The sequence below is a fragment of the Dermacentor andersoni genome, chromosome 8, assembly GCF_023375885.2.
Source record: "Dermacentor andersoni chromosome 8, qqDerAnde1_hic_scaffold, whole genome shotgun sequence".
Lineage (NCBI taxonomy): Eukaryota > Metazoa > Arthropoda > Arachnida > Ixodida > Ixodidae > Dermacentor > Dermacentor andersoni.
In genome coordinates this window covers 53,589,930-53,613,241 of record NC_092821.1, presented here as the reverse complement: position 1 = coordinate 53,613,241, position 23,312 = coordinate 53,589,930, and the positions used below count along the sequence as shown (strand labels likewise).

At 46.2% G+C, this 23,312-nt stretch overlaps 1 protein-coding gene across 1 annotated transcript in view; it reads left to right on the top strand.

Moving 5' to 3' along the window:
• Positions 1 to 753: 753 nt before the first annotated feature.
• LOC126526361 (guanylate cyclase 32E-like) overlaps positions 754 to 23,312 on the top strand; it is a 180,494-nt gene continuing 157,935 nt past the window's right edge. Inside the window, exons 1-2 of the mRNA XM_050174257.3 lie at positions 754 to 1,277; positions 1,883 to 2,066. Coding sequence (XP_050030214.2) covers positions 976 to 1,277; positions 1,883 to 2,066 — 486 coding nt within the window. The 5' untranslated portion in view covers positions 754 to 975. The remainder of the gene's footprint in view (positions 1,278 to 1,882; positions 2,067 to 23,312) is intronic.

The following is a 23,312-nucleotide window of genomic DNA, read 5'->3' as shown; positions in this document are numbered from 1 at the left end:
AAGACGGAACCGGCTGTATCACAAAATGCAAAACAACCAAGAATTTCGAATCCTTTATGAGAAATTGTGTTGCGATGACTATTGACTATAGACTGCAACGTTAGCTAAAGACAAGACAACGAGTCTCATCATCCGTCGTGTCATGGAGCTTTTTTTTCTTTTTCAGTGCAGGAAGTGATGATGATATTTTGAAACGTCGATCACGCGTCATCTGTTAGCGTTTTTTGCGGAAAGATGGGAATTACGTGCGGAGCACACCTACCGTGTCATTGTACTGCATCAAATAAAGCTAAAATTGTCCACCGGCTTCCACTCTTTACTGCCATTTATTTTCTTATTTTATGCCGAAGAGGCGGTTTTTCCGGCACTCGTGTGTTTCGCGGAAACGCCGTGATCGCCCGGCAATGCTTGTCAACGAACACCGCACAATGGCGTATACGCACATCGCCACCTTTGCTACCCCTGCAGATGTGCGTGTTGCCTGCTCTGTTCATTGTGGAATTGCGCAATGACACACGCTACTTCAATGTCCTCACTGCAAAACATGTAGGCCGTCGAGCGCATCATTCTTTAAATAAATTGAATCGATTTCTTTGGCTCTGTCTGCCGTTTTAAAACGAGCGTACCTTTCGCCAGTTTGCGTACTCGTACGAACGTGTTTGATGTCAAACCACAAATAGCACTCTGAGGCCCCATGCTGCCGCGCGGACGCTTTATTGCTTCCGAAGGTTTAGATGTTGTGTTCGACCTGGCGGTACTGGGTCGCGTTTCTCCGCCGCTGAGTAATTTGTTGCTTTGGGCTCACGCTCTCGAAATGAGCCCCGCTTCCTTCGGTAATACACCCCTCAACGCCAGATACTTGCAAACTCATTAACGCTACTTCCACTCGTCGCATACCACGTAGTGGCGGTAACTTCTGCGGTTTGATTCAGAAGTCAAACAATACTATTTCCTTTTTCTTTCTTTTTACAGCGCATGGGGCGCCGTCTTTTAGCGGTACTGATGCCGCTACTGCTGGCGGCAATGACACTGTTGCTGCCGGTCACATCGCTCGCCTGGGGAGTGCTGGCTAGCCCCGTAGTACTGCCGACGAGCACAGCGAGCAGTCTCGGCTTCCTGTTGCCCTGCAACAAGTCCGAGTCGCAGGAGAATCTGACCGACGACCGGCCCGAGGTGGCCATCGCATTCCTGGGCACCTTCAACAACAGCCGCATGCTCGGAAAGATGGTCTCCGGTGCCGTGCCCCTGGCCGTATCGCACATCAATAGGGACGATAGGTGAGGAAGGTTCGAGGGCGTTTATAAAAAGGAAAGGAGTTACAAACAATACGTGCTCGTTTTATGACAAGCGCGAAAAAAAACGCTATAGCCCCTGGCGATCAAATACAAGCACGTCTTTCAACGCAGCTATGGTTTTGAATGATTAGCGCAATATCGTGTTTCCTAGAAATCAAGGAGACCGCCGACGACGGCACACACAAGTCTACCTGGGTGCCATTCAGAAACATAAGTAGACTCGAATGCACAGCTCAATACATAATTAAAGAGTCAGTGGTGTATTACGAGAGAATGTATCTCATCCACCTCATAGCCTCTCTCGAATGTTTTGTAGAGGGAACCTTTCACGGGAGCCCACTCAGCGATGGCAGACATCTTACTTGTGAGCCGCAACCAAATTAACGTCCTATGTGCTTCAGCTCAGCGCGCACCATACGCTAAGACATCTTTAATGAATCGGCGATGCGCCCTCGAGCTATGCGGGCGTTACTGTGTGCCTGGATTGTGTTCATCAAGTTTAACGACACACAGCTAGTTAAGAGAGTCACGTGTTGTGCCACGCGCGCCTGCCATTTAAGCGAACGACTGAACTCACGCCGCCGCAGCCTGCTTCCGGGCTTCCGCGTCACCTTCCGGCCGGAGAACGTGGGCCAGGTGGGCACGTCGGCAGCCATCCGCAAGATGACGGCGCTGTGGCAGAGCGGCGTCGTGGCGTTCATTGGACCCGACGAGAACTGCTACGCCGAGGCGCTGGTCGCTGACGCCTGGAACCTGCCCATGATCACATACGTGAGTGGAAAATGTGCCCTCTCTCTCTCTCTCTCTCTCTCTCTCTCTCGTTGTGTGTCCGCCACATGATGGCCCAAATCCCATTCCGTACTCGCAGCGCTTCCACGCGCAGCAGATATTGTGCACTACACAGGTTTTCATTATCCCGAAAACCGTAGGGGGGGGGGGGGGGGTGCTGGGTTGTGGCGAGCTTCTCCGTCCTCCTCTCTTTCTGTCTCTTTATATAAGTACTGGTCTAGGAAGATATCTTCTTTTTTCGCGTGCTACTAACAACAAGCGCGTTTGCAGGTACACACATAGTGTAAACACCCAAGGAAAATGTTGTACGCATATACACACGCCTTTTATTATCGTGAACCTTTCCATGGCTTTACTGCGAATAATACAAATCGGTTGTGTCGATTTCTATGCCGCACATGTATATTCATGAAGAACTACATCTTAAGCTACATCGTTGATCGAAATAGGCTGGGGAATGATGTGCAGGCCGCGAAAGAGGTGGCGTTTGCAAAAAACAGCATTTTCGTTGGCACTGCCAGAGCTTTGCATATGCTGCAGCTGCAGCAGATGTTAACGCTTATCGAAACTGTCGAAAGACACAGTCACGATAAATGTTAACTAAAGCACCAATCCTATACGCCAGATATATTCAGGGTGGATATCTCTAAAACGCTGCAAGGCACGAGGTTGTTTGCGAATGGGTATGATTTGCGTACTGGATAGCTTTAATTTTCCATTACATATTCCGAAAGCGTTGCAAGTTTAATTCGGAAGTTTTAGACAATGACGTGCTTGATGACTGGAATTGTTCGTACACGTAATCTCTACCACGGCGAGTATACAACGACCCGCATAATTCGCATATATCTCTGTACGTGGTGGTCAACGTGAATAATTAAACAGTTACTTCGTGGGCCGTGAGCGCTGCCACTTCGGAAGAGAAACGATAACGTCGAGACACGTTTATTTCACCAATATTTTGCGCATCATTGAAAACGACTCCACCGTGGGATTAAAGCCTGTAGGACCACTTTTCCACAAGTATAAAAAAGACAGCAGACTTGCGGGACCTTGCGCAATCACGGCCCAAATTCCAACGAAGCTGTTCCTTACAAGCAGTCGCGTTGCAAATTGCAGTTTCATGTCATTGGGCTACAGACTTTAAAATGCTGCCCGCGTAACACTTCCGCTTGATACTGTTCCCCGCAGCATATAATGCTTTCGAACACTCGATTGCTATTTGTTTCTTCTTTTTATACTCGTCTTCCGAGCTGTTCTATTATGTTACCGCCACGAGCTTCCTCAGCTCTTCTTAATTTTTTGTAAGGAACTTTCAGCCAAGACTTTTTTTTTCATGCACATGCAGGCGTCAATGAGGGCCTAATGCTCCGCAGCAGCGAATGTTAACATTTCGTACACTTTCGCCGAACTTCTTGTGTTAGAGTCCATGACGTCTTCCTGTAGCCGTTCTATATTTCTTTAGAAGCGAGGACGCGACCAATTACCCCTAGTCGCAGTGTTGTACAGTCGACAAGAAATATACAAACCCAACAATCATTCGAATGATATAGGAAGCCTGGCGCTGATTGATATTATCATGCCGATAACAAAGCTGAGACAATTGCCGCACTTCTGTTCGCCTTAGTGCGCTAAAAACTAAAACTAACGAGCTTCTGAAGCTCAAATACGCACAATTTAGGCCTTCGCCATGCGCCCGCGCGCAGATCGATGCCTTCCACCACAGGTTAGGCCTGGCGTGTCGGCTAAGTCCGTCTATATGCACGCCATCGGCCCGACTCGACTCGCGAAAAAACAAGTCTGACGAGGAAAAATTCACGCTATACTCTAGCTTTGCGTCAATGTTATTAAATAGAGAGATAAATAAACTTTATTGTTAGACCGGGCTTCTTGAGCCCAATAGTGGGTGGCCTCCTCAGTCCAAGTTATTAAGTAAACTTTTCTTTTTTGGATGCGTCCGAAAAGTGCTGAGCACTGATGTGGCGCGTTGTTGAGCATACACTGTCAGCAAAGATTAGCTGAGATTGGGGTTGTCACCGCTCATACGCTTTGCAAACTCCCTTGCGGTAAAAAATTACTTTTGAGCGCTGCCGTAAAATGCGCTACAATACGTCGTTTTACTACCACCTCTAATAAGCGTAGTTAAAGGATGTCATTAGCCGACTTTACGACGTACGGGAGCTTTATATCACGTAAATAGAAACCATTCATAGTGAGCTTAAAGCCATGTTTGTTTCCTACGCTACGAGGAAATGTGGTTCCGCCGATTCAAAATGAGGCGACATATTCTCAAAAGCACGACACTTGGCGCCGTAACCACTGGGCTCTCAGCAATAACTCTCAGGAATAACCGCAATAACTTCGTGAACGCAGTAAAAAAATTGTCCGACGGTCCTCCCCAACAACCTTCACACGGATGAAAATAAAAAACTCCCGTTTTCACATACAAAAACACGGTCAACGGGAAGCAAATTTTTAACCCGACTGGTACGTAGTATAAGAAACTCAGAAACGGGAATGCGATACGGGACGAGTGGTTAGCTCCCATTTCGCTTTATTTTTGTTGACACTTTACCTAATAGGGTGTCCCATGCAGTTAATGTCACACTGTAAGAAGGCTAACATCCTTCAGGGTGTATTTATCGCACTGGTAACACACTTGCCGTTAGGGCCTTACAAAAGTTTATAGACGCCCACAACGTAGCTTTACCAAGACGTGCGATGACAAAAGACGTAGTTGACAACTATTTAATAATTCTGACAGGCTTGGGTGCGCAGAAATATCCAACAAATGAACTTCACAGGAAGGGATAGGAAACTCTGGTCGGATATTTCTGCTCGCCCAAGGCATATTTTTCAACTACATATTTTGTCATCGCACGTCTAGCTAGAGCTTCATTGCTGTACTCTGTAAATTTATGTAAAACCCTAATGGTAAGGGCTTTACCGGTACGTCGAGCACACACGACTTAAGGTTCTAAACATTTTTACAGTGTAGCCAAGCTAAACGTAGCTGGGACAAAAGGTATGTGCCATCCACGAAGACGGCCAGCCGCACTAACCAACGCTTCTTTGGCTTAGATACGTGACCACACAGCCGTGTCGACTGGAACGTATTGCTGAACTAAGGTTATGTTGGCTTTCCCTGGCGCAAGGAAGTTGAAATGTTTATCGAACTCAGCTGTAACAGCCCATACAACGCCCCGAGTCGATGGTTCTATGTAAAGGTTTTTTTCACTGTTAAAGTACTAATTGTAAAAGAAAATCATTGCTTGTGGCAGTTGACGACGTACTATTCAATGCGGACACTCTTTTCTGCCGGATGCACTCGTACATGTTTTAGTTGCGAGGCGAAAGCGCGTTTACCGTATCTGTTCGAGACCTGTGATCATCAACTGAAACTGCGGCGGGGCGTTGGCACGGTATGTTATTCTCAAATAGGCACCTTCCGGTGGGGCGCACAATTATATTACAATTACAGTTAGTCCACACGGGACTCTTCTGAAGAGAGTCCCGTGTTTTCGTCCACGTTAATTTAAGCTGGGCAAGAGAACAAACCCCTTATTAGCACCAGTTAAATAAGATAAAACACACCCCTGAATCTAAAGGTTTACTTATGTTGCGGCTTTTCCCTTCCGTATGTGGGCAAACGCGAAAGCGTCGCACGTGGAAGCTGCGTCGATTCAGCGCCTCTTCCGAGCAACCAAAAGCACTGTCAAACGCTAGCGGACTACTTGGCAGCGGTAACACATGTGCAGCAGCCACGCGCCCATAGCTTTCCCTTCATTGCCACAGAAAGTTGTCCGCGAGTATAGAGCTACCTTTCGCACCAATACCGATCGAGTGCCTCCTAGTAGGATGCGCCAGCACAGCGTTCGAGCATCGAGTTCGAACATCGAACATCAAACATCGAGCATCGAGCATCGAGCATCGAGCATCGAGAGAGTGACACACTGGACCCATAATCCCGCCTAGCACTGGACACTGGGTATCGGTTTCGGCAATAGGAATTGAAAGCGACGGAAAGGTTCAACGTTGCGGCTCGAGCTACTCGGAATGTTCTAACGGTACACGCTCTGGCGACACGTCGACGCAAGGCCGCGCTCGAAACGGGCGCTTCTGCGCAGCACGAACGGTTGAACTGGCAGGCGTACCAGCCACGCCACAACGATAGCGCGATGGAGGCGGTATTGCGGGCGTCGCACGCCTGTGACGCACGCGATGAACCTAAGGAAACCCACTAGGCCTTTGTAAGCGCCAACTTCAAGAATTGGACAACTGTAGCTTGACATTTACTCCTAGTTTCGGCAGACAAGTGCATACACCGCGGTTGTAGTTTGAACGCAGCTGCAATTTGAAACCTGTTGCTCAGCGGGAACCCTAACGTGTTAGAGCTCAACGTTCGTGCCACGGAGGAGCCGAAGGTAGAGCGTTGTCCGACCCAGGGCTGGTTAGCCGGAGTCTGACGATTAGTCCGCTTGACCTCGTCGTTTCTGCAGCTAAACGTGCTGCGCATCAATTGCGACTCTGGAGAGCGTTTAACGATCCGCGTGCGGGACGAGCACGTGCCTTCGATAGCTTGACAGCACGACGGCAACAGCTGCGATGGCGACTGCAGAGGCGACGGCAAGAGCGGTTCTCGAGCGTCTGCACAATTCGCATCGCGATAAAGAAACCTAGTAACCGAATGTGAGCGCTCCATTTCGAGGACGATGTGGCACTATATGCTATAATGACGGTTGAAAATCCCAGTGAGGTGCGTGGAGAATCTTGCGTCTAGGAGTCGAGAGACGCAGAGCAAATGGAATGCGGAAGAAGGAGGAAAACGAAATGGCGGCAGCCGTATAAAACTGACATTCCTGTCCTAGTCTTCCAATCTCCTGCGTGTACGCCTTCTTTCGTGTAATTTGTCACCCACGTGCAGAAGCTTTGGATAGGTCCAAAAGCTTGATATGCACTAAACGTGGATAAAAAGGCAACACGAAAGTGTTTATTATGGCGAGCACAGATCAAACGAATTTCGTTTTCCAAGTCACTTCTAATTTCGTAATGTCAGACGTCTTTTCCTTTTTTATTATGTGTCAGAGAGACATACTCTGAAACGGAGCGCATAATTTCTTTCTATTGAATTATTTTAGTAGAGCAAGGCATTTTGCGCAGTGCGCACCGCAAATGTGAGACACTTTTCGCGTGCTTTATTAGAATTTCTATGAACATACAAATACTAAGACATGTATGTCAAAAATAGTACAATTCTTACGCTTTAGAACGAGAACGGAGACAAAAGCATTCACATGGCCGTCTACCCTCTAAGTTTTTCTGCGTAAAAGTTCAGCCCGGCTTTCGACAGCCTCTGCTAAATTTGGGTGTATAATTAAAATAGATATTTAGCAAAAATGATGTGACACCTACTTGAACGTATTGCATGATATAGCACAGCTCTGCAATACTCGCCTTCGGCTCTAAAGCATCTGCTCTTTCCAGACAACTGTTACTCGACCGACTGTCTTATTGGTGCTGGCTCACAAGTGCCTCGGGGCAGGTGTCCTTCACCGCAAGAACGGTGGGAGGCGGGTCGCGACGCTCCAAGTTTGCGTTCACCCGTCGTCCTTCATCCGTCAAGCCACCGCGGAGCACCTTGCCTGACACGCACTAATTGCGACAACGTCAAACGACACTGGCTCACCACGAATTCTGATATCGACTGCGGAGGTACAGCTGAGGTCGTTGCCTTCGTACAGAGCGCAAGCGCCGCCGGTTCGTTGAGGGCAGCAGTCATAGGTGAAAGCCGCGTTAATGAGCTGGCCAGCTGTAGCTTGCCTTTAACGAAGTCTAGACATTTTCTTGCGATTTGGAAAACGGCCGCCGTGGCAAATGACGCCCCTAATGAAATCGGGCAGGACGAGGCCTGTGACGAGGCTCGGCTTGTTCTCGCGCTTCCATCGCCTCCATCCTTTGAGAAAAGCTAATTGCCGATGCTCAACGTTTCCTTTTTGCTGCACTGTATATATATATTTCGAAGGAGAACGCTTGAAGAAAAAAAAAAAAGCACAACTTCGTTTAGCACGTACGCCGCACGCGCAGCATTTCGGGCTGCAAATTAAAGGCCAATATCCTCCTAATCGAGCGAACGCTTGTTGCTTATAGAAAACCAATTTGTGTGTCGAATCCGCCGGCCTCTTTCTGACAACTGGATGTCGACGAACTAATGGGACGACTGAACACTCGAGGGACTTCTGCACAGTGCCTGAAGTCATAAGTGCTATTCCGAGTCGGACGAAATTCCATAAAGGAGAACCTCGACAGCACGAAAGCTTCACGGAAAGTGCTAAGCTGCAAAATTATAAAAGATACATCCGTGCTGAAAATTAAAAAAAAAACGAAAACCCAGCATACACCTATGGGTGGGCAAAAATGCCGGATAGGAATAGTCACGCCCTCAAGTGCTAGCCTGCTTGAAGCAGAAACAAGTTTTGTTGCAAAATGTTAACTCCGTTTGTCCGTTTCACGTGGCCCGCCTGAACCACCATCCGTGGTTCGCTTGTAGCAATTGTATCTGGGACAGACGAACATCTGGGACAGACGAACCTACTGTCCTACAATACCGTTATACAGGCTACACAAGGGCCGCAGTGAATTTAACGCGACAAGCTCATTCGCTATGCAGCTGTAACATCTTGAACATCAAGTGATTTTGGTTTATGAGATAGGTAGGGCTGGAATAATGCTGATATACCGCCATATTCTCCAACGATACTCGACTCGAAGTACTTCCTCCACTTTACCGAGTTGAGAACAGCGCCGATGCTCAGCAGGATAATATGCTACAGCTTTCGAGAATTGCCCTTGGCTCATTGAAGTCTAGTGACCACTTCTGTCGAGGGGTGGCACTGCCATCTACTATCGAAGCATGGGCATAGTATAAAGGGATATTGGGAGAACTTAGGAATGGCTTCAGAATCGGTAGGCTTCTGGATGATAACTTGTTTGTCCTTACTGTATCGAAATATCCGGAGTAGAAAGGAGACCGTTAGGTGTGGGTCTTTTTAGACATTACAGGAGCGTGTGACAACGTAGACCGCAACATTCTGGGGGGATATTCTGGAAAGGGAAGGCTTAGACGACGATCGAACGCAGCATTTGAGAGCGATTTATCTAGAAAATACCGTTCGCGTCGAATGGCAAAAGATTAGGAGTGAGGCGAAAGTCAAGAAGGGACTGATGAAGGGTGCCCTTTATCCCCACTGTTGTTTATGATCCACATGGCAAGGATGGAAAGGGCTCTAAAGGGAAGTAATACCGGGTTTATTCTCGTTTACAAACAGGCGGGTGCAGTAGTACAGCAGCAGCTTCCGGGTTTGTTTTATGCAAATGATATTGTGTTGCTAGCTAACACGCAAAGTGATATGCAACGTCTGTCTAATACCTGCGGACAGGAAAGCGATAAGTTAGGTCTGAAATTTAGTGTTAAGAAATCATGTGTTATGGTATTTAGTGAGAACAGTGAACAGTGACAATACAGGGCCAGGAAACACCTCACGTAAAACAATTTAAAGGTCATCTTATATGGATAAAGGAAAATAATAGATATATGGAAACACAGGAAAAATCAATGACAGCAATGGGGAAAAGAAATGCGTCCACAATGAAACACAGAGCACTATGGGGATACACTAGGTACAAGGTGCTCCGGGGGGCGGGGGGGGAGGAGGAAAGAGGAAAGTAGAAGGCAGGGAGGTTAACCAGAATAACGTCCGGTTGGCTACCGTACACCGGGAGAATGGGAAAGGGGATAAGAAAGATCACAGGGAGAGAGAGGAGGGAAGGAAAGAAGGAAATTGCGGTGAGTTCGCTGACGCATGTGGTCTTACAGAAATTGCATTAATGGTCACAGATGGTCGCACAAACCCGTCGTCCTTAAGAAACACAAAAGCGCCTTCACCGCTTTATGGGCCGACGGGCGATGGGGGCGGTGTTCCAGCAGCACTTGCACAGAAAGCGGCCGATTGTCCAGTTTTTGGAAAGCTTTGACAAGTTCTTGTCTCTCTGGAGCATATCTTGGACAGTGGCACAGCAAGTGGTCAATGTTTTCTTCGGTGCCCGGGGTATGTGGAAAGGTATAGTGGTTCCAGGACTTACATTTGGAAATGCGGTTGTTTGCTTTAAGTCAGGGGTACAGTTAGGACTCGATGGCAACCAAAGGTCAGTGGGACGCCTCGCATTGAGCGCTCACGGGAAGACTACAAATTAAGCTGTGCAGGATGATATTGGTTGGACAAGTTTTGAAGTAACGGAAGCTCACAGTAAAATCGATTATGAAGAATTACTGAGGAATATGGAATAAAGTAAATGGGCTGGGAGAGTGTTCAGATATTTGTACAGAAAGAACATTGATTCTTAGTCAAGGAAAAGAACTAGGAAGCTTACTAGCAAGCATGCGACCTGTTTGGTGAGCAACATGGCAGCAAAGAATGTCAAGCGGAAAATCACAGAGGCTGAGATAACCTCATGGGTGGTGGCAATAGAAAAGAAACCTGCTATGAGTAACTAGTTAAGAGGAAAAAGGGAAATCAAGAAGGAAACAATTCGTGATAATTCATAGCGAAGCTCATTACTTTTCAAAGCGAGATCATGGTCACATAGAACACACACTTATTAAGCGAGATACAGCAAGAAAGAAGAAGCATGTGCTTGCTGTGGTAAAGCTAGGGAAACTATGGAGTATGTTGAAATAAATTTGATTTGATTTCATTTGATGTTTTATTAGAATGTGAAGATCTCGGCCCAGTGGTCGCTTTAAGTACATCTGGCCTCCTTGAAGCCCTTGCGTTCCGTGAGAGCAAGGGGAAAGTAAACATGTCCGCAAGAGAGGTCAGTAAGAGGCGATTGAAAGGTTGCTGGAAGTAGGGCAACGACAAACAACGGAGGAATACAAAAACAGAGTTCTGAATAGGTGTTCAGACAGTTCGGTGATGGTAATTCGTCGTGCTCTTTTTCTTGCTTTTTTTTTTCTCTTTATAACATAGATAGGACATTAGGCAATATAACAAGAGCTTGGTGGCTCAACCAACTGTCCCGTTCCAAATAGGGGGCTCATAGCATCCATCCATCCATCCATCCATCCATCCATGCATCAAAATAGAAGGTGACAGAAACAGAGACAAACAATAACTGGATGCAAAGAATGGAAAGAAATAGTCCATGAAGATTTCCAAGAATGGGGAAAAATACATTACACAGCAAAATCTCTACTGTAACACAAAGGGCAGTAGCTTGCTATTCGAGATTCGAGCTAACTGACATAAAGACAAAAACGCGCTGGAGAAAGTATTCGCAACAAGATGAAGCATGTGCCTGCTGCAGAAAAGATTCGGACACCATTCAGCACATCTTTATCGAATATGTAGGGATTCACCCAGTGAGACTGTTAGGCAAGGTACACCTTCCAGAAGCGCAGTAGCTTGCTATTCAAGACTCGAGCTAGCTGTCATAAGGACAAAAACGTGCTGGAGAAAATATTCGCAACAACATGAAGCATGTGCCTGCTGCAGAAAAGATTCGGACACCACTCAGCACATCTTTATCGAATATGTAGGGATTCACCCAGTGAGACTGTTAGGCAAGGTACACCTTCCAGAAGCGCAGTAGCTTGCTATTCAAGACTCGAGCTAGCTGTCATAAGGACAAAAACGTGCTGGAGAAAATATTCGCAACAACATGAAGCATGTGCCTGCTGCAGAAAAGATTCGGACACCACTCAGCACATCTTTATCGAATATGTAGGGATTCACCCAGTGAGACTGTTAGGCAAGGTACACCTTCCAGAAGCGCAGTAGCTTGCTATTCAAGACTCGAGCTAGCTGTCATAAGGACAAAAACGTGCTGGAGAAAATATTCGCAACAACATGAAGCATGTGCCTGCTGCAGAAAAGATTCGGACACCATTCAGCACATCTTTATCGAATATGTAGGGATTCACCCAGTGAGACTGTTAGGCAAGGTACACCTTCCAGAAGCGCAGTAGCTTGCTATTCAAGACTCGAGCTAGCTGTCATAAGGACAAAAACGTGCTGGAGAAAATATTCGCAACAACATGAAGCATGTGCCTGCTGCAGAAAAGATTCGGACACCACTCAGCACATCTTTATCGAATATGTAGGGATTCACCCAGTGAGACTGTTAGGCAAGGTACACCTTCCAGAAGCGCAGTAGCTTGCTATTCAAGACTCGAGCTAGCTGTCATAAGGACAAAAACGTGCTGGAGAAAATATTCGCAACAACATGAAGCATGTGCCTGCTGCAGAAAAGATTCGGACACCACTCAGCACATCCTTATCGAATATGTAGGGATTCACCCAGTGAGACTGTTAGGCAAGGTACACCTTCCAGAAGCGCAGTAGCTTGCTATTCAAGACTCGAGCTAGCTGTCATAAGGACAAAAACGTGCTGGAGAAAATATTCGCAACAACATGAAGCATGTGCCTGCTGCAGAAAAGATTCGGACACCACTCAGCACATCCTTATCGAATATGTAGGGATTCACCCAGTGAGACTGTTAGGCAAGGTACACCTTCCAGAAGCGCAGTAGCTTGCTATTCAAGACTCGAGCTAGCTGTCATAAGGACAAAAACGTGCTGGAGAAAATATTCGCAACAACATGAAGCATGTGCCTGCTGCAGAAAAGATTCGGACACCACTCAGCACATCCTTATCGAATATGTAGGGATTCACCCAGTGAGACTGTTAGGCAAGGTACACCTTCCAGAAGCGCAGTAGCTTGCTATTCAAGACTCGAGCTAGCTGTCATAAGGACAAAAACGTGCTGGAGAAAATATTCGCAACAACATGAAGCATGTGCCTGCTGCAGAAAAGATTCGGACACCACTCAGCACATCTTTATCGAATATGTAGGGATTCACCCAGTGAGACTGTTAGGCAAGGTACACCTTCCAGAAGCGCAGTAGCTTGCTATTCAAGACTCGAGCTAGCTGTCATAAGGACAAAAACGTGCTGGAGAAAATATTCGCAACAACATGAAGCATGTGCCTGCTGCAGAAAAGATTCGGACACCACTCAGCACATCTTTATCGAATATGTAGGGATTCACCCAGTGAGACTGTTAGGCAAGGTACACCTTCCAGAAGCGCAGTAGCTTGCTATTCAAGACTCGAGCTAGCTGTCATAAGGACAAAAACGTGCTGGAGAAAATATTCGCAACAACATGAAGCATGTGCCTGCTGCAGAAAAGATTCGGACACCACTCAGCACATCCTTATCGAATATGTAGGGATTCACCCAGTGAGACTGTTAGGCAAGGTACACCTTCCAGAAGCGCAGTAGCTTGCTATTCAAGACTCGAGCTAGCTGTCATAAGGACAAAAACGTGCTGGAGAAAATATTCGCAACAACATGAAGCATGTGCCTGCTGCAGAAAAGATTCGGACACCACTCAGCACATCCTTATCGAATATGTAGGGATTCACCCAGTGAGACTGTTAGGCAAGGTACACCTTCCAGAAGCGCAGTAGCTTGCTATTCAAGACTCGAGCTAGCTGTCATAAGGACAAAAACGTGCTGGAGAAAATATTCGCAACAACATGAAGCATGTGCCTGCTGCAGAAAAGATTCGGACACCACTCAGCACATCTTTATCGAATATGTAGGGATTCACCCAGTGAGACTGTTAGGCAAGGTACACCTTCCAGAAGCGCAGTAGCTTGCTATTCAAGACTCGAGCTAGCTGTCATAAGGACAAAAACGTGCTGGAGAAAATATTCGCAACAACATGAAGCATGTGCCTGCTGCAGAAAAGATTCGGACACCACTCAGCACATCTTTATCGAATATGTAGGGATTCACCCAGTGAGACTGTTAGGCAAGGTACACCTTCCAGAAGCGCAGTAGCTTGCTATTCAAGACTCGAGCTAGCTGTCATAAGGACAAAAACGTGCTGGAGAAAATATTCGCAACAACATGAAGCATGTGCCTGCTGCAGAAAAGATTCGGACACCACTCAGCACATCTTTATCGAATATGTAGGGATTCACCCAGTGAGACTGTTAGGCAAGGTACACCTTCCAGAAGCGCAGTAGCTTGCTATTCAAGACTCGAGCTAGCTGTCATAAGGACAAAAACGTGCTGGAGAAAATATTCGCAACAACATGAAGCATGTGCCTGCTGCAGAAAAGATTCGGACACCACTCAGCACATCTTTATCGAATATGTAGGGATTCACCCAGTGAGACTGTTAGGCAAGGTACACCTTCCAGAAGCGCAGTAGCTTGCTATTCAAGACTCGAGCTAGCTGTCATAAGGACAAAAACGTGCTGGAGAAAATATTCGCAACAACATGAAGCATGTGCCTGCTGCAGAAAAGATTCGGACACCACTCAGCACATCCTTATCGAATATGTAGGGATTCACCCAGTGAGACTGTTAGGCAAGGTACACCTTCCAGAAGCGCAGTAGCTTGCTATTCAAGACTCGAGCTAGCTGTCATAAGGACAAAAACGTGCTGGAGAAAATATTCGCAACAACATGAAGCATGTGCCTGCTGCAGAAAAGATTCGGACACCACTCAGCACATCCTTATCGAATATGTAGGGATTCACCCAGTGAGACTGTTAGGCAAGGTACACCTTCCAGAAGCGCAGTAGCTTGCTATTCAAGACTCGAGCTAGCTGTCATAAGGACAAAAACGTGCTGGAGAAAATATTCGCAACAACATGAAGCATGTGCCTGCTGCAGAAAAGATTCGGACACCACTCAGCACATCCTTATCGAATATGTAGGGATTCACCCAGTGAGACTGTTAGGCAAGGTACACCTTCCAGAAGCGCAGTAGCTTGCTATTCAAGACTCGAGCTAGCTGTCATAAGGACAAAAACGTGCTGGAGAAAATATTCGCAACAACATGAAGCATGTGCCTGCTGCAGAAAAGATTCGGACACCACTCAGCACATCTTTATCGAATATGTAGGGATTCACCCAGTGAGACTGTTAGGCAAGGTACACCTTCCAGAAGCGCAGTAGCTTGCTATTCAAGACTCGAGCTAGCTGTCATAAGGACAAAAACGTGCTGGAGAAAATATTCGCAACAACATGAAGCATGTGCCTGCTGCAGAAAAGATTCGGACACCACTCAGCACATCTTTATCGAATATGTAGGGATTCACCCAGTGAGACTGTTAGGCAAGGTACACCTTCCAGAAGCGCAGTAGCTTGCTATTCAAGACTCGAGCTAGCTGTCATAAGGACAAAAACGTGCTGGAGAAAATATTCGCAACAACATGAAGCATGTGCCTGCTGCAGAAAAGATTCGGACACCACTCAGCACATCCTTATCGAATATGTAGGGATTCACCCAGTGAGACTGTTAGGCAAGGTACACCTTCCAGAAGCGCAGTAGCTTGCTATTCAAGACTCGAGCTAGCTGTCATAAGGACAAAAACGTGCTGGAGAAAATATTCGCAACAACATGAAGCATGTGCCTGCTGCAGAAAAGATTCGGACACCACTCAGCACATCCTTATCGAATATGTAGGGATTCACCCAGTGAGACTGTTAGGCAAGGTACACCTTCCAGAAGCGCAGTAGCTTGCTATTCAAGACTCGAGCTAGCTGTCATAAGGACAAAAACGTGCTGGAGAAAATATTCGCAACAACATGAAGCATGTGCCTGCTGCAGAAAAGATTCGGACACCACTCAGCACATCCTTATCGAATATGTAGGGATTCACCCAGTGAGACTGTTAGGTAAGGTACACTTTCCAGAAGCGATTGCATTTAAAGTGGATCAGCCGGTCAGCTGCCGAGATAGGCAAGAGACGTTTAGAGCATTGATGGAAAAAAAGCAGGGAAAATACTGATACGACCGGATCTGTTAAAGGCATAGGTAGCGGTACAAGGTTTATGGAGAAGTTTTGAGGAAGAGAATAAATATTGAGGAAATGTATACACAAATGCTAGAAAGTAAAGCATACATAGCATGCTTGAATAACTCAAGCAGGCTAAGGTGGCTATTTGTCACCATCATGTTTCAAAGCACATGCCAATAAATCATCCTCATCCTCATCATCGAGTCGAAGTGGAATGTTGAGTTACGGAACCTTCTAGAATAAGGAGAATACAGCTGGCTTTCACCGTTAAGAAGCAGTTCTTAGATAGCTGCTTGGGATGCAGGTCAGACATTTAAATGGATTGGAAGAAAGCTCTTGAACTGTCGCTTTTATTAAAAGCGAGCCCTTACTGCCTTGATATTCGGTCATGCTCTACTACAATAGGCGCGTACAATGCGATACGATCAAACCGTGCCTTTCAATGTAGGGCACTTACATGGATTCATCAGGAAAGAACAATACCCTAAACTCCAGAATGCCGCAATCTGAGAAGCACCGTTCTTCCTGTCGATTCCATGTTGGAGTATGTGCAAAATAATAATAATAATAATCACTGTTCGGCTCACATGGTGTAGTTAAGCACAGGTATTCTCAGCTCGGCGAGAATTCTGGCCTAACATCATTCCGGTAGAAGTCTGATTGTCTGATCGAATGTATGGTACAATTGAGAATTCTTGTTACATATTTGCCGTAACGATTTATTGATGTTGTGGATAATGTTCCGGGTGTCTTAAGGTCGATTTCCATCAGAAAACGTTGTTACCTTTTTTTTTCTTAACCTTAATCGTGATGTGCAAGACTTTCATGTAGCAGAGATTTCCTTGTCGTGTTCAACTAGCGATGCTCAGAAGCAGTGACAAAATTTGGATGCAAGTCAGTCTCGTGCCACAGGTTGCGCTTGTAGAAGTGCAAAGCAGGGCCCGTATTAGCAAAAAGCTCGCACTCTAGCATTCCTCGCATGAGCAATTTCCGGAATCCTGATACTAGATACAACTATTAGTGAACACGGCCCGCCCATGGCACAGGACACTTACCAACGAAACCTTTGTTAATTCAGCCCCTGAATTCTCAACGATTTCACAAAGAGGTCAGTTGACAAGACTTCACAGTCATCACTTCCTCGGAGAAATGTCTAGCCTTGCGGTGTAAATTTTCGAGGTAAAATATTAATGGTACAAGGTAAGCATAGTGCGTTCTTGGCATTTGTGGGCAGTGCTCTGCCGTGCGCATTTATTACCTATGATTTGCGCCGAATTGTTTAAGAACATCTTCGCATTTTGCCACGTGAGCTTTTTCCCCAGCGTAGAGCAGCAGACTGGATCAATTCCAAGTTGCCCTCGTGATATTTCCACCTCCTTTTCTCCGAATTTCTCTGACACAAATTATCTGTAACCATCTTTGAGAGTGGATAGATATAAAGAGAAAGTAATAGAATAATGGTAAGGAGGCTCAGATGTTGGATTGCGCGACATTTCGATGAGATTAAACTGACGAGAAACACTCACTGGAGCACTCCGTTGTGGGTGTCTTTCTTGTGTGAGCCCGGTCAAAATGTTGTGCCTTTCGACATCTAGTATGCTACGCCAGCCCGCCCAGTGTTTGACCATAGGGAGGCTTAGCGTCCTTGAACCTACAGGGCGGTAAGGCATATGTGACTGACCAGTGACATGACCAGTAATAAAATGAAATATTTTCTTTTTCATTAGCTCTTCTTGTAGTGGCGTGCCGACGGTCTAAATCACATGCAAGAAAATTTTCTGTCGAGGCACCTGCTCCAAAAGTCCCCCCCCCCCCTCCCCCCAAATCGTTGCATCTGTGCGCAAATCTTCACAGGAAGTCAGAAGCCGGTCCGTTTGAGCTGCTTCCTTGGCGTCATCTTACTACGACATCCCTGCTTGCTATTGTACTCTTTGGTGGTGAAGCAGCGCACTGACAAGGACAAGGCGAAGATATACAAGAATGCACGACACTCGCTCTTATTATACTGGCATTGATAAGGCGTACTTCCTCGGGCACGGCGTCCGCAAACCGTGAGCTGGAATTTTCGCAGGACTGATGCAAAATGTGTGCACCACGTTACCTGCATTATTTTTGGAAGAATAGAAAAACCGACGCACAAGACTAGGACACATAAATGCCCACTTTTCAGTAAATAAACCGTAGTAAAACATAGAAACAAATAATAAAACTCTGGTACGCTTTCGGACGCCGTCATTCTTTTTTACATTTTAAGCTCTAAATTCTGTAATTATGTGGAAAAATGCCACGTAATTATCAGACGTTGGCATTTGTGTGTTGCACTTTTCAAACGAGAACCCAACAAATTAGACGTCAATACAGTTTTTATGAAGTGCTTCAATGTCGGAGAATGTATCGCCTTTCAGTTTATTTCCTTTAATTTTTCACGCAAGCGCGTCAGATGGAGCATGGGAGAATTGTATAGATGCAGACAGAAATTACCGACTGACAATCGCAGGTGCTCATTGTCTGCGCATTCGAGTAGATGTTAGCATTAAGATTGCCGCAATGCTGCGTGACTCAGTAATTGCATATCTACATTATTATACATTTGAAAATGTCGGTTCGGAGTCAGTTTGACGGTCAGCCAGCTGATGCTGTACATGCAGGTTTAACTGCCATCAAGTCAAGAGTCTACTTCACGGAGTTGCTTGAAACGCCATTGAATTCACCAAACTCTCTTACCTGCACGAACCACTCTCTTATTCCAAGGCTGCCTTTTTATCGAGCAAATAAGTATACATTATACACCAAGAGAATGTCCTCTGTCAATGTCTGTTATATAACATTCATCATCATCATCATCATCATGATGATGAATGTTATATAACATTATTGGACAGTTAAAACTCGATCTAACGGAACCCGATTTTACGAAGTTCCCAATCTAACGAAGAATTTTCCATTCCCTGGCAGGTACCCCTTAGGGTCGAATGTTTTCATCAACCCTAACTGTCCAAAGAAACTTGGCCGAACTCGACTGAACAAAGTTTTTTTTTTTTGAAATAAATGAATTGAAAAAGCGCTGATTGGTTTATAATTTTGGCACAGAGGGGTTCTTCACCGAGCTCCAGAGCTAACGCGTTAAAACATCTAGGCGCCCTAGTCGAGACCCAGTTTCATTTGACGAGGCTGCTCGCCTCGCTTATTAACCGAACAGCCAACTCAACACAGCCTCGGCAGGGGCGGCGGTGGTTGCTTTCGTTATTTCACGGTTCATGCGATGGATGGCCGACAGGTCAGCGGCTAATACAATGCCGCGGCAGCTTTTGGGTGTCGCTGCGTTACAATTTTAGATTTCGAAGGACCGAAAAATACCTTTCTCGATTTTACGTACTTCCCGGTTTAACGAAACAATTGGAGCGTGGTCATCACTTCTTTAAATGTTGTTTAAACTGTATTAATAATTTCTCCTAACATGGTCAAGCGCGGTGCTCATCAAAAAAGGAAGTGGAGCCATTTCACAGCCACGCCATAGTTTTTCCTCATTTGTTATCTACGTCCCTAACTTGTTCACTGGAACAATTACGACTAATGAATTTAAGACACTTCGGCACTTCGAGCCCAAGCCACTGAAGTTAAGCATTTCTTTTTTCTACAAACTCTAGTTGGTTGGGTGATATTTTTTGAAGTTTATTCTTTTTCCGCTTATAACTGTCCATCTCTCTCTCTCTGTCTCTCTCTCTCTGTAATCGTTTTATTTTTTCAGACCAGATAATAGCAAGTTAAGTTGCGTGTTTAGGTTGTTTTCTGTAAATACACCGAAAGCGCTATGCGGAATCAATATATTGCCTTGCGTTGATCTTTCTGCCGTTTTTTTTTGCCATTGCTGCTATTCGTGACATACATTCGTTGCTGGAAATAGGCGCCTAACAGAAACCTTTCGCATGCACTATACAGTGCCGCTACTTCAAGCCAAGAAGTTTGGGAGAGGGGGGGAGGGGGGGGGGGGGGAGGGTGCAGCTCGGGAGCTCCCATCTGAATGCGCGAGGACTCGCCGCGGTAACGCAGCGGCTATGGCGGTGCGCTGCAGGGGTCGAAATCGCGGGTTCAATCTAGCCACGGCGGCCGCATTTCAGTGGAGGCGTATCGAAAAAATGCAAAGGTTGTGGGATCGTTGCCCACCTGCGGCAAGTTGTTATTTCATCCACTTTCATTTTCCATTAATTTATTGTTGTTTATTTCATTTATTAAGCACAAGTGATTTCCCCTATGTTGTCCTTGGTGTCAGTGTTTGTTGGCTTCTTATGATATGACTAATAAAAATCGGGCCCCTCGGTGAATCCCCTTTCTTCTCGTTGATGTGCTTTGATATACTTTACCGCACTAGACAAATCGTGTATTATGCCTAATAACAATGCTAGAAGCTGGACAGGAGACTATGCGTCTACGAACGGCGCCAAGGTAAGGTGTCTCCGTAAGATGTGTCGCAATGATGGTGATGGCCTTGGATAACAAAGTTCGTACCATCCCATACACTTTTTTTCGTTGTGCGGCGTTTTATAGACTTCCCGTATTTCCTCTGGCCTCTGCGAATAGATACGAGTCGATTCGGCATAAAACCTCAACTTCTTTTGACACCGGTACTCGACCGACCTTTCGAAGCACTACCTCCTAGGCCTAACGGCCAAGGCAGTATGTCATTGCGAAAATTGGCTGTGGGCCGGTGTGACCGGCAAGCTTTCCACAAGCTGTCGTGGAAAACTTGCCTCGAACATGTTCGCATGAGTGGCTGACCAGCGATCCGTTCTGACATTACTGATGCGTCTTTGTGACAACCATCGAAGCCAGCATCTACTTCAATCGCGCATAGAAGTTCGCAGATTGACAGAAAGTTCCGAACTGCATGTGCAAACGCGTGACTCAGCGGGCGTGAACACGCATATGTGAGCGCTATAATCTGCCTTACTTCCAGTGTCCAATCGGTCCTATATCTTCGCACATTGGCGCTGCTCTTGTCGCCATTCCCCTTGTCGGCGTCAGCTATAGGAATAGCTTCGATTTCGATTTTATGACCTAGACGACCCCTGTATCAAGACATAATCAGATTGTGCTTTCGCCACGTAAGAGCTCCAGAGCTAAATTTTCTATTGTCCCGAAACCAACTGAGCGCCGTGGTAGGGTTGCATCCAATGAATCGACTTCAGTTGAGTATTCCACCAAATATACGAACAAACAGAGCCGTAGATGAACTAGTCGCGAACTGAATTATTTGATAGTTCATAAATCAGTTCGTGCAGTTGAGTGCAGTCAACATCCGACTTTTCGTACTCCCGAGGGGCTGCGAAAACGTTGGAAAAAATAGAATGAATGCCTTTTACCGCCCTCAAGGGCTCAAATCACCGCAGGCACATCCGCAATAGCTCTGAGGGCCTGCCAGTACACTTATTAGGCTCGTACTGTGACATGAAGTGGCGGGTGTGCGCGTGTATAATTAAGGAATGCATTCTGTGTCCCGTGACAATTGCTTCTTCCCAGTTTTGGTATGCTTCACCACAATACTTTGTGTATGCTTCACCGCATGTCACTACTGTACTGAGGTGCATCTAATTTTCGGGAACTGGCATTATGCAACACGTCGTGCTTTCCGAGCTTCAAAGCCACTGGCGAAGATTACAAAGACGGAGTCGGCGCCGTTGTTAACAGCGGCAAATTTTTAAAATGAGAAGCAGTACAGCGAACAGCAACAATCTGGTTAACGAACGTCCAAGTAGCAAGGGCTAGCGTTACTAAGGTGGTAGCTACGGCAACCAGCGGATCTACGTGCGAGAGCGCTTGTTCGAGGTGGCGAGATAACCAAAATTGTGGCAGTAGTGGCTTCCATCAACGCCGTCTTCGACCTACGGTCATGGCAAAAAGCCCCAAAAAATCGAACGGCGTAGTATTTTTGCGTCTGAAATTTCCGACGATCTTGTACATTGGCCGTGAAGAAGTCCGAATTATCGGGCACGTCCGAAAAATCGGCCGTTGACTGCAGCTTTGCACTGCTGTACAAATGCTAAAATAATGCACTATTGCGCAACTGGCGCACATGGCACTTGAGCGGGCGCAGTCAGAAGCAGGCAAGGCAAACTGTAGCGAAATGGCGCAGTTGGACCACTACTGACCAAGGTCAATTTGCTCGCAGCTGCTGCCGCGATTCCTCACTCAGCATTTTGACAGCGAGTTTCCGCGCTCTTCGAGCAAGATGTGCTCATGTTTGCCTGTGTGCGCGTGACACCGTGCTTGTTAATTCAGTTAAAACACTTTCGCGGGCTAGTTAGTGTGAGCCCATGATAGAAATTGTAAGCGCGACAGAGACAGCGCTGTCTCTGCGTGTCGGTTTCTTTCTACACTCTCGTTCAGTCGCGCTTACATATTATATCATTGTTAATTTAGCTAGTAAGCGAATGTTTACAAGTTTCTACGGCCGATAAAGCTAGTATCCTTTCTTCGTATAGCTATCTACTAATTCGCAATCACAATCGGTGCTTCTCGTTTCGGGCGAAACTGTGACATTTTCTTTAAAGCGCTGTCAGTGCATGAAATGATGATAATCAAACTAGAACTGGGGTGCTATAACGTAAAGCTATTCCAAACTTATCTATTCTAATTCTGCAATCAGATCCTCCGTAATTGGTCAAAAAATTTTCGGGCCACCCCCACTTCGCCTGTCTCTCACGTGACGTGACGAAAATCGCGAAAACTGATATGATGTGTGTATACTGGTTATGCATGATTAGACTGAACGAAAGGAAAATAATTACTTCTGATTCGACAACTTTTTCGCTATAATACTCTGCCATTGATCAAACGCTTTCGGGCTTCCTCCGCTTCGCCTGCCTGTCACGCGACGTCACACAACCGTGAAAACTCACCACGTCAAAGTGACATGTGCCCGTTAAAAAGGCATCAATATGGCAAACAAAACTGAATTATTTTCTGAATAGCCGGAGGCTGTTCCGTTCCGAAAGAAATAGAAGATGCCTACCCCCCGATTGCTCTGGCACTAGCTACTCGGAGCGGCCAGGGGAGCATGCACTTATTTGCGTTTAATAAACATTTTTCCGTGGCAGCACAACGTTATCGAGCCCTTTCAGCACGCATACGACATCACTTTGGAACTCTTATTTACTACGGATCCGTTGCGGTGGCATTTTTAACGTTCCGTTGCACGTCACCGCGAATTTCGACCAGCCACCGCAAGCTAAGTAAGGGCAGGCGGATCAATCGCAGATGTCGGCACCATCCTCTTCATCCAGTTATCTACTTTCACTGTGCTCGCTCGCCCTATCGAACCCCTCTCCAATTGAGCGTGCTCCTTACTTCTTTT